Source organism: Taudactylus pleione, unplaced genomic scaffold (genome assembly GCF_031769625.1).
Source record: "Taudactylus pleione unplaced genomic scaffold, aTauple2 ptg001127l, whole genome shotgun sequence".
In the NCBI taxonomy this organism is placed as follows: Eukaryota; Metazoa; Chordata; class Amphibia; order Anura; family Myobatrachidae; genus Taudactylus; species Taudactylus pleione.
Window position 1 is genome coordinate 1,298,841 of NW_028285528.1, and position 13,146 is coordinate 1,311,986.

The 13,146-nt window shown below is 50.0% G+C and overlaps 1 protein-coding gene across 1 annotated transcript in view; it reads left to right on the top strand.

Moving 5' to 3' along the window:
* LOC148453584 (uncharacterized) overlaps positions 1 to 13,146 on the top strand; it is a 68,763-nt gene that overhangs the window by 38,347 nt on the left and 17,270 nt on the right. Inside the window, 1 exon segment of the mRNA XM_088461979.1 lies at positions 3,333 to 3,389. Coding sequence (XP_088318105.1) covers positions 3,333 to 3,389 — 57 coding nt within the window.

Genomic DNA, 13,146 nt, shown 5'->3' on the forward strand with positions numbered 1-13,146 from the left:
CACACAGGTCATACTAGCTGCATCCTGCCGTGTTGTCACACTCTCCATATCTCCATCTCAGTATGTGTAACAGAGTGCAGGCATGGTCTATACATTATATCACACACAGGACATACTAGCTGCACCCTGCTGTGTCCTCACACTCTCCGGATCTCCATCTCAGTATGTGTAACAGAGTGCAGGCATGGCCTATACATTATATCACACACACAGGTCATACTAGCTGCATCCTGCAGTGATCTCCATTTCAGTATGTGAGATACACTAGAGAGTGTGGGGAGGAGACAGGTCAGGTCACTAGGCTGGTAACACACAGTGACATGATGTGAGGGGGAGAGAAGGAGTACAATAGGGGCTGATGGCTCCCGACTCCCCAACTGGGCAGATACATTTACCCCATTAGTTTGTACTGACAGAGGAGGGTGTATAATAATAGGATACATAGAATAATAAATTGTTGTAGTGACTGAGCAAGGAGAATATGTGACTTTCTCTGTAAATGTTTATTACTCACCTGTGCTGATATCTGTAGGAATTTTCTCCTCCTTACACTGCTGATCACCCCTCACATACGTCTCTTCTTCTCCCTCTATATCTTCTGCCTTCATATTAGTCACATACGTCTCTTCTTCTCCTTCTATATCTTCTGCCTTCATATCAGTCACATACGTCTCCTCTTCTCCCTCTATATCTTCTGCCTTCATATCAGTCACATACGTCTCCTCTTCTCCCTCTATATCTTCTGCCTTCATATCAGTCACATACGTCTCCTTTTCTCCCTCTATATCTTCAGCCTTCATATCAGTCACATACGTCTCTTCTTCTCCCTCTATATCTTCTGCCTTCATATCAGTCACATACGTCTCTTCTTCTCCTTCTATATCTTCTGCCTTCACATCAGTCACATATGTCTCTTCTTCTCCCTCTATATCTTCTGCCTTCATATCAGTCACATACGTCTCTTCTTCTCTCTCTGTATCTTCTGCCTTCATATCAGTCACATACGTCTCCTCTTCTCTCTCTGTATCTTCTGCCTTCATATCAGTCACATACGTCTCTTCTTCTCCTTCTATATCTTCTGCCTTCATATCAGTCACATACGTCTCTTCTTCTCCCTCTATATTTTCTAGTTTATTAGTCTGAGCTGCACCCTAATCAGAAAATGAGAGATATGGTAAGAACTTACCTTTGTTATCTCTCTTTATACGAAGTCCATAGGGTCCACAGGGAGACCTTGGGGTATAGGTGATGATGGAGTCATCCGGGCACCAAGCAGTTAAATTTTTCTCACAAGATGCACTGGGTCTCCCTCCAATACCCTGCCCCCGGGCCAGAGGCACCTCAGTTTTGTAGCAAGCCAAAGGCTGGAGGATAAAAGAGAGAGAACACTCAGGAATCACATTCTCACACAGGAGATGGAAAACTGGTGACCAGAGCGAAGTCCATCTCCAGCACAGGTGTGTCAGGGTGGGTGCCCTGTGTACTTCGTAGAAAGAGCGATAACAAAAGCTAAGTTCTTACCATATCTCTCATTTTCTACTTCAGGGTCCCATAGGCTCCACAGGGAAACCTTGGGGATGTCCAAAAGCAGTCCCTTTAAGGTTGGGCACACTCCTGTGCAGAGAGGAGAATCCGCCGCCCAATGGAAGCATCCTGAGAGGCAAAAAGGTATCAAATGCATAATACCTCAGAAAGGTCTGGACAGAAGACCACATGGCCGCCTTACAAAGCTGAACAGCAGAGGCGCCACGGTGAGCTGCCCACGAAGGACCCACAAACTGATTAGAATGAGCAGTAACAGAGGGCGGCACTGGAAGGCCCTCATGAGTGTAAGCTTCAGAGATCGTCAAGCAAAGCCATTTAGCCAAAGTTTGTTTATTGGCTGGCCATCCCTTCTTGTGGAATCCATAGAGGACAAACAAGGAGTCAGACTTCCAAAGGGAACTGGTACGTCCACATAAATCCTGAGGGCACGTACCACATCCAATGAGGCCTCACCTGCCGCGAGGTCTGGAGAATTAAAGCCCGGTACAATAATTTCCTCATTTATTTGGAAACTAGAAACCACCTTAGGAAGGAACCCAGGGCGAATCCGAAGCACCGCCCTATCCTGGTGAAAGACTAGAAATGGGGAACGGCAAGAGAGAGTCCCCAAGTCTGACACTCTTCTGACAGAAGCAATAGTCAGAAGAAAAACAATCTTAGCTGTAAGCCATTTGAGGTCCACTGAGTCCAGGGGTTCAAATGAAGAGCCCTAAGGACAACAGCCAAATCCCAAGGTGCCACAGGAGGGACAAAGGGAGGCTAAATGTGAAGGACACCCTGTAGTAAAGTGCAGATATCAGGAAGAGGCGCAATCCTTCACTGGAACCAAACTGACAGAGCAGAGACATGCACCTTCAGTGAGGCAAGGCGGAGACAAAGTTCCAAACCTGCCTGCAGGAAAGCCAAAACTCTGTATATCTGAAACACCTGGGAATCGTAACCCTTGGGATGACACCATTGAAAGTAGGTGTGCCACACCCTGTGGTAAATCCTGTCAGAAGCTGGTTTCCATGCTCTGAGTATGGTGTTAACCACAGAGCCGGAAAATCCCTTGGACCTTAGGAGGGATGTCTCAAGAGCCACGCCATCTAAGACAGATGACTCAGGTCTGGGTAAAGGCAAGGACCTTGGGACAACAGGTCCGAACATTGAGGTAACAGCAACAGAATGTTTATGGAGAGACTCTGAAGATCCGAGTACCAGTGATGTCTGGGCCACGCTGAAGCCACCAGCAGAACAGTGGCTCCTTCTTGTTTGAACTTCCGAAGTACTCAAAGAAGGGAGATTGTAGGAACCAGGTATGCAAACTGGAATTTCCACTTGACTGACAGAGCGTCTACCAAGAGAGCCTTGGTGTCTCTTGTCCTGGACCCGTACAGAGGCAGTTTGCAATTTTGGTGGGCTGCCATTACCACTATAATGTTGGTAAACACGTGAGGTGCAGTAGAAAAGCCAAACGGCAGAGCCCGAAACTGGAAATGTTGCTGCATTACAACAAAGTAATTGGAATATGCAGGTATGGATCCTGAATTTCCAGTGACACCATAAAATCCCCAGGTTCCATAGCCAGTATTATTGAGCGTAGGGTTTCCATCCTGAACCGAGGTACCCTGAGGAATTTGTTCAGGGACTTGAGATTGAGGATAGGCCGGTGGGATCCGTTTGGTTGTAAATTGGAATAATAACCCTTTCCACCTCTGGGATAATGGGACCAGTACAATGACAACTGCCTGAAGCAAGGATTGTACTGCCTTCTTAATTTCTAAGGTCTTGTCCTTGTTTGACAGAAGGCCTGTGCAGAAGAACTGATGGGGAGGTCTTCTGCGGAAGAAGAGAGCGTATCCGTGAGAGACCACTTCTCTTACCCAGGTGTCTGTGATGGTCCAACAACAGTATTGGGCGAACTGAAGAAGTCGGCCTCCCACCCCTGGGATCCCCCAAGGGGAGGCCCGCCCCGTCAGGCTGAGGGTTTTTCATCAGGCTTGGCAGCCAGACGTCCCGCACTCCAAGCTTGCTTTTCTGGCTTGGCAGTCTTCTTGGTGACTGATGGCCTAGGAAAGGAGTCAGTTTTAGGCTTACCTGGGGCCAGATAGGTCCAAAAGGACGAGGTCCAAGACCAAAAGGGAGCAGGGACAGAAGGCAGAGAAGCAGACTTAGCTGCTGCCGACGTATCCACAAACTTATCCAAGTCAGGACCAAATAAAGCCTTAAAGTTATAAGGTAAAACACTTTAAGCCTTTCTTGGAGTCTGCATCCACTCTCCAAGAAAAAAAGCCACAGGGAGCGGCAAGCTGCAATTGCCGCATTGGAAATCCTGGCAATCAAGAGGCTGACAACCAAAGCAGCCTCGTTAATATATGTAGCTGAATCTCGAAGGTTGCCCACCAGATTCACTTGCTCGCTGGTAGCATCCGAAGACAAGGACCCTTCAAGGGAGTTTGCCCAGCACTCCATAACTCCAGCTACCCAGTACATAGCCATGGCCGGTCTGCACACTGCTCCTGAAAGAGAATATATGGATTTCAAACAAACCTCCACCTTTCTATCCGTAGTATCCTTTAGGGACGATATGGATGGTATACGTAGAGTCACACTTTTAACCAAGCTCGTTACATGAGAATCCACTGCTGGGAAAGTTTCCCATTTAGTAAAATAGTCCTCAGTAAAAGGATAAGCATAAGCCAGGCGTCTTTACGGCTGGTAACGCTTACCAGGTGATTTCCATACCACTTCCAGGTGGTCTACCAGCTGATCAGATAAAGGAAATATGGCAGCGGTCACCTTTATGTCCTTGAAATAGGCATGTCTGGACTTGGGGGCCTGAGGTTCGTCCTCCTCTATGACAAAGGCCGCACAGAAGGCTCGTATCAGACCTGGAATATAAATTTTTGACTCTTCTGAGTCAGGTTCATCTGGAAGCTCTCCATCATCAGACATCATGTCATCGCCATCATACTGAGTAGACAGATGACGGCAATAGCCTTTTAGCCAGTCTAATAAGGGGTGCATCCCCCTGCAGCATATCCGTAAGATTCTGCACCGTAGTGGAAAATGTATTCACCCAGGGAGGCTCAGACACAACCTGTATGGGTGCAGCCGGCTGGAGCAGGCTCTGGGAGGGCACAATCTGCTGCTGTGGGAACCCCAGTGGGGGAAACACAGGAGGGATTGCCAAACGTCCCGCAATGGGCGTTAGTGCTTGAGCAAAGCACACCCATGGAGGCTCCTGTGAGGTGGCTGAGACAGTAGAGGGACCTGGAGGAGCCTAACACCTCAAACATAACCCCTCAAGTACCATGTCTCCCACAGCTAATCCTGCAGCACACTTTTTACATGACGGCAGGTCAGGAGCCAAACTTGGCATGTCATCCTCACTACCAGACATGGTGTAGATAGCTTGTACACTGTAGGTGACCCACCGTACAGAAAAATAAACTGAGGTTCAATATGCTCCCTGACAACACTTGTAAGGAGTCAGTGAGAAAAAGCACAGGGAAAGTAAAATGGTTGACAGAAGGAAAGAAAAAATACAGACTGCGCTAGCATAAAGTCACATACAATGCAGAATAAACAACACCTCCACAAATGGCACTACTATTCAACTACACAGACTCAGTGTCTGGTAGGCTATAGTGCTACATACGCTGACCACTTGGAGGAGAGGTATGTAGGAGGACGCGGGCTCCGCACTGCCTGCGAGATCTGCGACTGAGCCAGGAGAAAATGGCCACCAGAAACTTCTGAGGGCGCGGATCCAGAGGAGAGCCGCCTCAGCCCAGCCAGACCACAGAGGAAAGGTGTGCTGTGCAGCGGGGAGGAGCAGGCTGTTCAACAGGGATGGCTGCCTCCCCTGGCCGGAGATTAACCACGGTGACGCTGGATTCATGCCCTGACATAAAAAGCGTGTCACTGGTGATCTAGTGGAAGCGCAGGTCTCAGTGCCTGGCTCCACCCACCATCATCCCCAGGGAGTCCCCCTAGTCCTAGGGGAAAAGACTGCTGCTCAGCAGGTCACCACTCTCAGTGACCCACTGCTTACCTGCTCCCTGTAGCGACTGGGCGCAGTCCAGGGATCCTCACGGGGTCCCTGCTAGCCAACACCCCGGAGGCCCACCGAGATCCCTAGAATAGTACTGGCACCGGCAGGGTGACGGAACGACATCTTCATTAAAAATAAAAAACTCTTCAGAGGCTGTGTACAGCCCTGGAAACAGAGGTGCAACCAACGAAATAGAGGTGCCTTGGCCCGGGGTATAGGAGGGAGACCCAGTGCACCCTGGGAGAAAAATTTAACTGCGTGGTGCCAGATGACTCCATCATCACCTATACCCCAAGGTCTCCCTGTGGAGCCTATGGACCCTGAAGCTGAATTTCTTTTTTTTTTTTTATGTTCGATTTCATTGACAATAAAAAGTAGAATATCAATGTATTAGACACACAGAGTCTCTACAGATCATATAGTGACATTGACTTTGGTATATTGGTGAGACCCTAAATCTGATCTACCTGATGCTCCTGTGGGATCCTGTGATTCTCCTCTGTACAGTGCTGGGAATACAGAGGACGGGGACATCTCTCTGGGGTATTACTGTTACTGGGTCCATCTGTAGGAGACACACAGTGACTGAGTACATTGTATATATGTGATTCTCCTCTGTACAGTGCTGGGAATACAGAGGATGGGGACATCTCTCTGGGGTATTACTGTTACTGGGTCCATCTGTAGGAGACACACAGTGACTGAGTACATTGTATATATGTGATTATCAGGTGATGTGTGTGTATATAGGGGGCCCCCATACCTGCTCTCCCCTGTACAATGAATGACAGTCTCCTCTCACCCAGTGATGTGAGGGGCCGGTGATTCTCCATCATGTCCTTGTACAGACCCCTGTGTTCCTCTATATACTCCCCCTCCTGTATGGAGACATACAGTGACATCCTGACACCTTATAGGAACCTGACACACACAATGATACAGTCATCACCCAGACACATCCCCTGGTGTTACTGTATAATGTCCTATTCCCAGCAGTCACCTCTCCAGTCATCACCCAGACACATCCCCTGGTGTTACTGTATAATGTCCCATTCCCAGCAGTCACCTCTCCAGTCATCACCCAGACACATCCCCTGGTGTTACTGTATAATGTCCCATTCCCAGCAGTCACCTCTCCAGTCATCACCCAGACACATCCCCTGGTGTTACTGTATAATGTCCCATTCCCAGCAGTCACCTCTCCAGTCATCACCCAGACACATCTCCTGGTGTTACTGTATAATGTCCCATTCCCAGCAGTCACCTCTCCAGTCATCACCCAGACACATCCCCTGGTGTTACTGTATAATGTCCTGTTCCCAGCAGTCACCTCTCCAGTCATCACCCAGACACATCCCCTGGTGTTACTGTATAATGTTCCATTCCCAGCAGTTACCTCTCCAGCCAGCAGTTGAATGATCTTGTTGGTGAGAGCCAGGATCTTCTGGTCATTGTGTCTCTCATGTATCAGTGAGTGAGGTGGAGGCACCGTGATGGGGCTCAGTCCTCCTGACACATGAGGATGGCTGCTGGGTGTCTCACACTCACCGGATGTCTTCTTCACTACTGTGTAATCCTGTGAATTGGGGAAATATCACTATCACTCCCAGATCCCTTCACCTAACCAGTCATATCCCTGTATTATTACTATAGATATAAGTGATGTCACTGTGACACTCCCAGATCCCCTCACCTCCCCAGTCATGTCCCTGTATTATTACTATAGATATAAGTGATGTCACTGTGACACTGCCAGATCCCCTCATCTGCCCAATCATGTCCCTGTACTATTACTATAGATATAAGTGATGTCACTGTGACACCCAGAGACCCCCTCACCTCCCCAGTCACATCCCTGTATTATTACTATAGATATAAGTGATGTCACTGTGACACTCTCAGATCCTCTCACCTCCCCAGTCATGTCCCTGTATTATTACTATAGATATAAGTGATGTCACTGTGACACTCCCAGACCCCCTCCCCTCCCCAGTCATGTCCCTGTATTATTACTATAGGGATAAGTAATGTCACTGTGACACTCCCAGATCTCCTCACCTCCCCAGTCACGGCCCTGTATTATTACTATAGATATGTGATGTCACTGTGACACTGCCAGATCCCCTCATCTGCCCAATCATGTCCCTGTACTATTACTATAGATTTAAGTGATGTCACTGTGACACCCAGAGACCCCCTCACCTCCCCAGTCTTGTCCCAATATTATTACTATAGGGATAAGTGATATCACTGTGACACTCCCAGATCCCCTCCCCTCCCCAGTCACGGCCCTGTATTATTACTATAGATATAAGTGATGTCACTGTGACAATCCCAGACCCTCTCACCTCCCCAGTCAGCAGATCCAGGGTGAGATGCAAGATCCTCCCAGTCCTATGACTCCCGTCCTTGTCCGTCCTCAGTGAATCAGTGAGAATACAAAATGTGTAATTTAAGACTCTGGAACCACACAGCTGGACAGTCTAGGAATAAATATACTAGACATCACAGAGAACACGTTACACAGTCAGATATGTAACACTGAGTGACCAGTAAGTCTCTCCTTTCCCCCCAGCCATAGAGCCCTGGTCAGTGTCTGTCAGTGGTTAATGTTACCCAGCCCCATAAGGCTCCCCAGAGGCCGTCACACAATGCTGTACTGTATAAGGTTACACCAATACTCCTCTCCTGGCCGGGGGTCTTATTCCTCCCAGACACAGATTTGGTGCAATTTGCTCCACGTGAATCTTTTAAAAGACACATGAATTAGGGATCTGGGAATTTTTTACTTTTGTTTTACATTTATTCCAGAAAAGGAGGGAATCTGTGACTATACTGAGGTCATACAGATAACACGGGTGTGAGTGGAGAGTACACAGGAGAGCAGAAGGGGTGCAGATACGGGGAGAGGGGAAGTAACGTAGGAATACAGAGCGCACAACAGGGAGTATTACAGCTGTACAGAGGAGGCAGTAACACAGTGTAGGGGGAAAGGAACAGAAGAGGTTAATAACACAGGGATAGGACAACAGGCAGCCCAGGGGACAAACAAAGGGTTACACAATACAGAATCCCATCAGTCACTCTGCACAAATGATGAAATGACAAATGACCGCACCTCAGATGTATGTTACATGTGTGACCAGCCTGCCGGCTGTGTGTGTGCAGCGTAGGGTGGGGTGAGACATGTCCTGGGGGATAATCAGTGACACTCTGAGGATCTGGGGACTGTCACAGCCACTGGCTGTCTCTGAGAGAGTCTCTATTGCTCAGGATAACAAGACGCCCTGACAGACAGTCTCAGCTCAGGGAGTGCAGCCCTTTGTTACATGGCCTGTCTGTGTCCTTCTCACACATCCTTCCCCAGCTCCTGTTATGTATCATCTGGTATATACAGTACATGCATACATACATACATGCATACATACATACATACATACATGTTATACCTATTATGTGTTATTCCCCAACCACTCATTACTGTTATTACTCTGCAGCTGCTGCTATTACAGGACACCACAGCCTGCTCCCCCTTTATAGGAGGACACCACAGGCTGCTCCCCCTGTATAGTACATCACAGGCCACTCCTCCTCTATAGTAGGACACCACAGGCTGCTCCCCCTGTATAGTAGTAATAATAACAGGATGCTACAGGCTGTTCCCCCTGTGTAGGACACCACATGCCACTCCTTCTGTATAGTAGGACATCACAGGCTGCTCCCCCTGTATAGTACATCAGAGGCCACTCCTCCTGTTCAATAGGACACCACAGGCAACTCCCCCTCTATATTAGGACTTCACAGGCTGCTCTCCCTGTATAGTAGGACACCACAGGCTGCTCCCCCTGTATTGTAATAACAGGACACCACAGGCTGCTGCCCTTGTATAGAATACCACAAGATGCTTCATCCCGTATAGTAGAAAACCACAGGATGCTCCCTCTGTATAGTAGGTTATCACAGGCTGCTCTGGCTGCTTTCCCTGTATAGTAGGACACCACAGGCTGATCCCCCTGTATAGCAGGACACCAAAGTACGCTCCTCTGTAAAGTAGGAAACCACAGGCCGCTCCCCCTGTATAGTAAAACACCACAGGCCCCTCCCCTGTACAATAGGATACCACAGGCCCTTCCCCCTGTATAGTAGGACACCAGAGGCCACCCCCTTTTATAGTAGGACACCACAGGCCCCTCCCCTATATAGTAGGACACCACAGGCTGCTACCCCTCTATAGTAGGGCACCTCATGATGCTCCCCCTGTATAGGACACCGCAGGCTGCTCCCTCTGTACAGTAGGACACCACAGGCCACTCCCCCAGTATAGTAGGACTCTACAGGCGGCTCTCCCTGTATAGTAGGATGCCACTGGCCACTCACCATGTATAGTAGGACAACACAGGCCGCTCCGCCTGTACAGTAGGACACCACAGGCCACTCCCCCTCTATAGTAGGACACCACAGGCTGCTCACCCTGTATAGTAGTAATAATAACAGGATGCTACAGGCTGTTCCCCCTGTGTAGGACACCACAGGCCGCTCCTCCTGTATAGTAGGACATCACAGGCTGCTCCCCCTGTATAGTACATCAGAGGCCACTCCTCCTGTTCAATAGGACACCACAGGCAACTCCCCCTCTATAGTAGGACATCACAGGCTGCTTTCCCTGTATAGTAGGACACCACAGGCTGCTCCCCCTGTATTGTAATAACAGGACAACACAGGCTGCTGCCCTTGTATAGAAGATTACCACAAGATGCTTCATCCCGTATAGTAGAACACCACAGGCTGCTCCCTCTGTATAGTAGGTTATCACAGGCTGATCTGGCTGCTTTCCCTGTATTGTAGGACACCACAGGCTGATCCCCCTGTATAGCAGGACACCAAAGTACGCTCCTCTGTATAGTAGGAAAGCACAGGCCGCTCCCCCTGTATAGTAAAACACCACAGGCCCCTCCCCTGTACAGTAGGATACTACAGGCCCTTCCCCCTGTATAGTAGGACACCAGAGGCCACCCCCCTTTATAGTAGGACACCACAGGCCCCTCCCCTATATAGTAGGACACCACAGGCTGCTCCACCTGTATAGTAGGATGCCACAGGCCTCTCCCCCTGTATACTAAGACACCCCAGGTAGCTCTCTCTGTATAGTAGTACGTCCCAGGCCTCTCCCGCTATATACTAGAACACCCCAGGTCTCTCCCCCTATATACTAGAACACCCCAGGCAGCTCTCCATGTATAGTAGGACACCCCAGGCCACTCACTCTGTATAGTAGGACACCCGAGGCCGATGCCAGTGTATAGTAGGACACCCCATGTTGCTCCCCTGTATAGTAGGACACCACACCCCGCTTCCCCTGTATAGTAGGACACCCCAGGCCGCACCCTCTGTATAGGACACCGCAGGCCACTCCCCTGTATTCTAGGACACTGCAGGCCGCTTCCCTTTATAGTAAAACATAACATGCTGCTCCTCCTGCAGAGTAGGACACCACAGGCTGCTCCCGCTGTATAGAAGGATACCACATGCCTCTCCCCCTGTATATTACGACACCACATGCTGCTCCTCCTGTACAGTAGGACACCACAGGCTGCTCCCCCTGTATAGAAGGATATCACATGCCGCTCCCCTTGTATATTAGGACACCACAGGCTGCTCCTCCTGTATAGTAGAACACCACAGGCTGCTCCCCCTATATAGTAGGACACAACATGCCGCTCCCCCTGTATATTAGGACACCACAGGCTGCTCCTCCTGTATAGTAGAACACCATTACCTGCTTCTGCCGGACAAAGAGACGTCGCCTTAGTCGCGGTCAAAACTTGACGGAAGCTGCAGCAATGGATGAGATCACATATCCCGTGTGTGGAACGCACATCCCAGAAGTAGGGTGGAATGCACATCAAGGAAGTAAGGTGGAACGCACAGCCCGAAAGTAGGGTGTGATTGGCTGGGTATTGGCTCGTTCTCTCTGACGTCATCAAGCAGTTTCAGACCATGTGATCAGACCATGTGACCGTTCACACACAGAGTTCCCGTGTCCTGCAGGCTGCATTGGAAAAGAATAAGGTTGGAGACGGTGCTGGGGGCATGAGGGGTAGAGGGCAGTGTGAGGGGGAAGATATCTAGTGGGCATGTACGAGAGCTTAATAGCATTGATAGGTTAGGCTGGGCTATGTGTCCATAAAGTTTATTGCACGCCCCCTCTGCCCACCCCCCACTGTCTCACATGCCCTCCACCAGCCATTGCACCCACCATGTATACAGGCACACAGGGCCGGACTGGCCATCGGGCACTTGTGGCAAATGCCAGAAGGGCCGATGGCCAAATGGGCCGCTTTGGCTGAGCACAGGCTCACCCGGCAGCACCACCTCCCGGGCGGCGCTTTGCTCAGTAAACAGATTGCACGAATGCGCGGCCGCGCGGCCCTGAAATCTTCTTACTGAACAAGGCGAGTACCTTTCCTTGCCGCGACCAGCGCAGCCGCACTGAAGAGTCCGGACGCCGGGTGCACTTGTCAGTCTGTCCTCTCTGGACAACAGGAAAATGGATACACTGGAAGTGACTGAAACCTGCACGGTGAAGCATAGGCGCAACATATATACAAGCACATTTGTGAGGTGACCAAATTGCAGCTGTGGCAGTGCACTGTCACATCTAACCTGCATGGCGCACACCCCAGCTCCCACTGCGTGCACCGTCCACGTTAGTTGTGACATGCACATGTGAGACGAGGACCAGGAATAGGGGTTGGGAGGAAGCAGGTACAGGAGTACAATAGTCTAAGGGACTATTTGAGGGGGCGGCTGAGTTGTCCCATTTATATACTAGTAGTGCATAAGACCCAATAAGGGGCGACATGGACCAAGCAGCTTGTGAGCACTTACAATCTAAAGGCCAGGTGCTCTCTCTTTCCCAGGTTCCCCTGTTTCTCCTATGTATGTCCCTCTCCCCCTCCCCCTCTCCTATCTCTGTACCCCTCTCCTATCTGTCTCCCTTTCCCCCTCACTCTCCCTCTCCCCCTTCCATCTCCCCCTCCCTTCTCCGTCTCCCTCTCCAACTCTCCCCCCTTCAGTCTCTGTCTCCCCCTCTCCCATCTCCCCCCTTCCCCTCCCACCCCTTCCTCTCCCCCCCTCTCCCATCTCTGTCTCCCCCTCTCCCCCTCCATCTCTCCCATCTCCCCCTCTCCTAGGTCTCCCCCTATTCCTCTTCTCTCTCTCGTCTTTCCCTATTCCTTCCTACTCTCACACAGCTCCCTTCGCCTATGTCTTTCCCGGCCTCCCCAATTCCTTCTCTCTCTCTCTCCCAGCTTCCCCTATTCCTTCTCTCTCTCCCAGCTCACCCTATTTCTCCTATGTCTCTCCTGGCTCCCCATATTCTCTCTCTCTACCCCAGTTCCTCCTATTCCTCCTCTCTCTCTCCTGGCTTTCCCTAATTCTCCTATGTTGGGTCCCCTCTTTCCTTCTCTCTCCCCAGCTGCCCAAATTCCTCCTCTCTTTTTCTCCTGGCTCCGCCATTTCCTCCTCCTCTTTTCTCCTGGCTCCCCCCTTTCCTCCTCTTT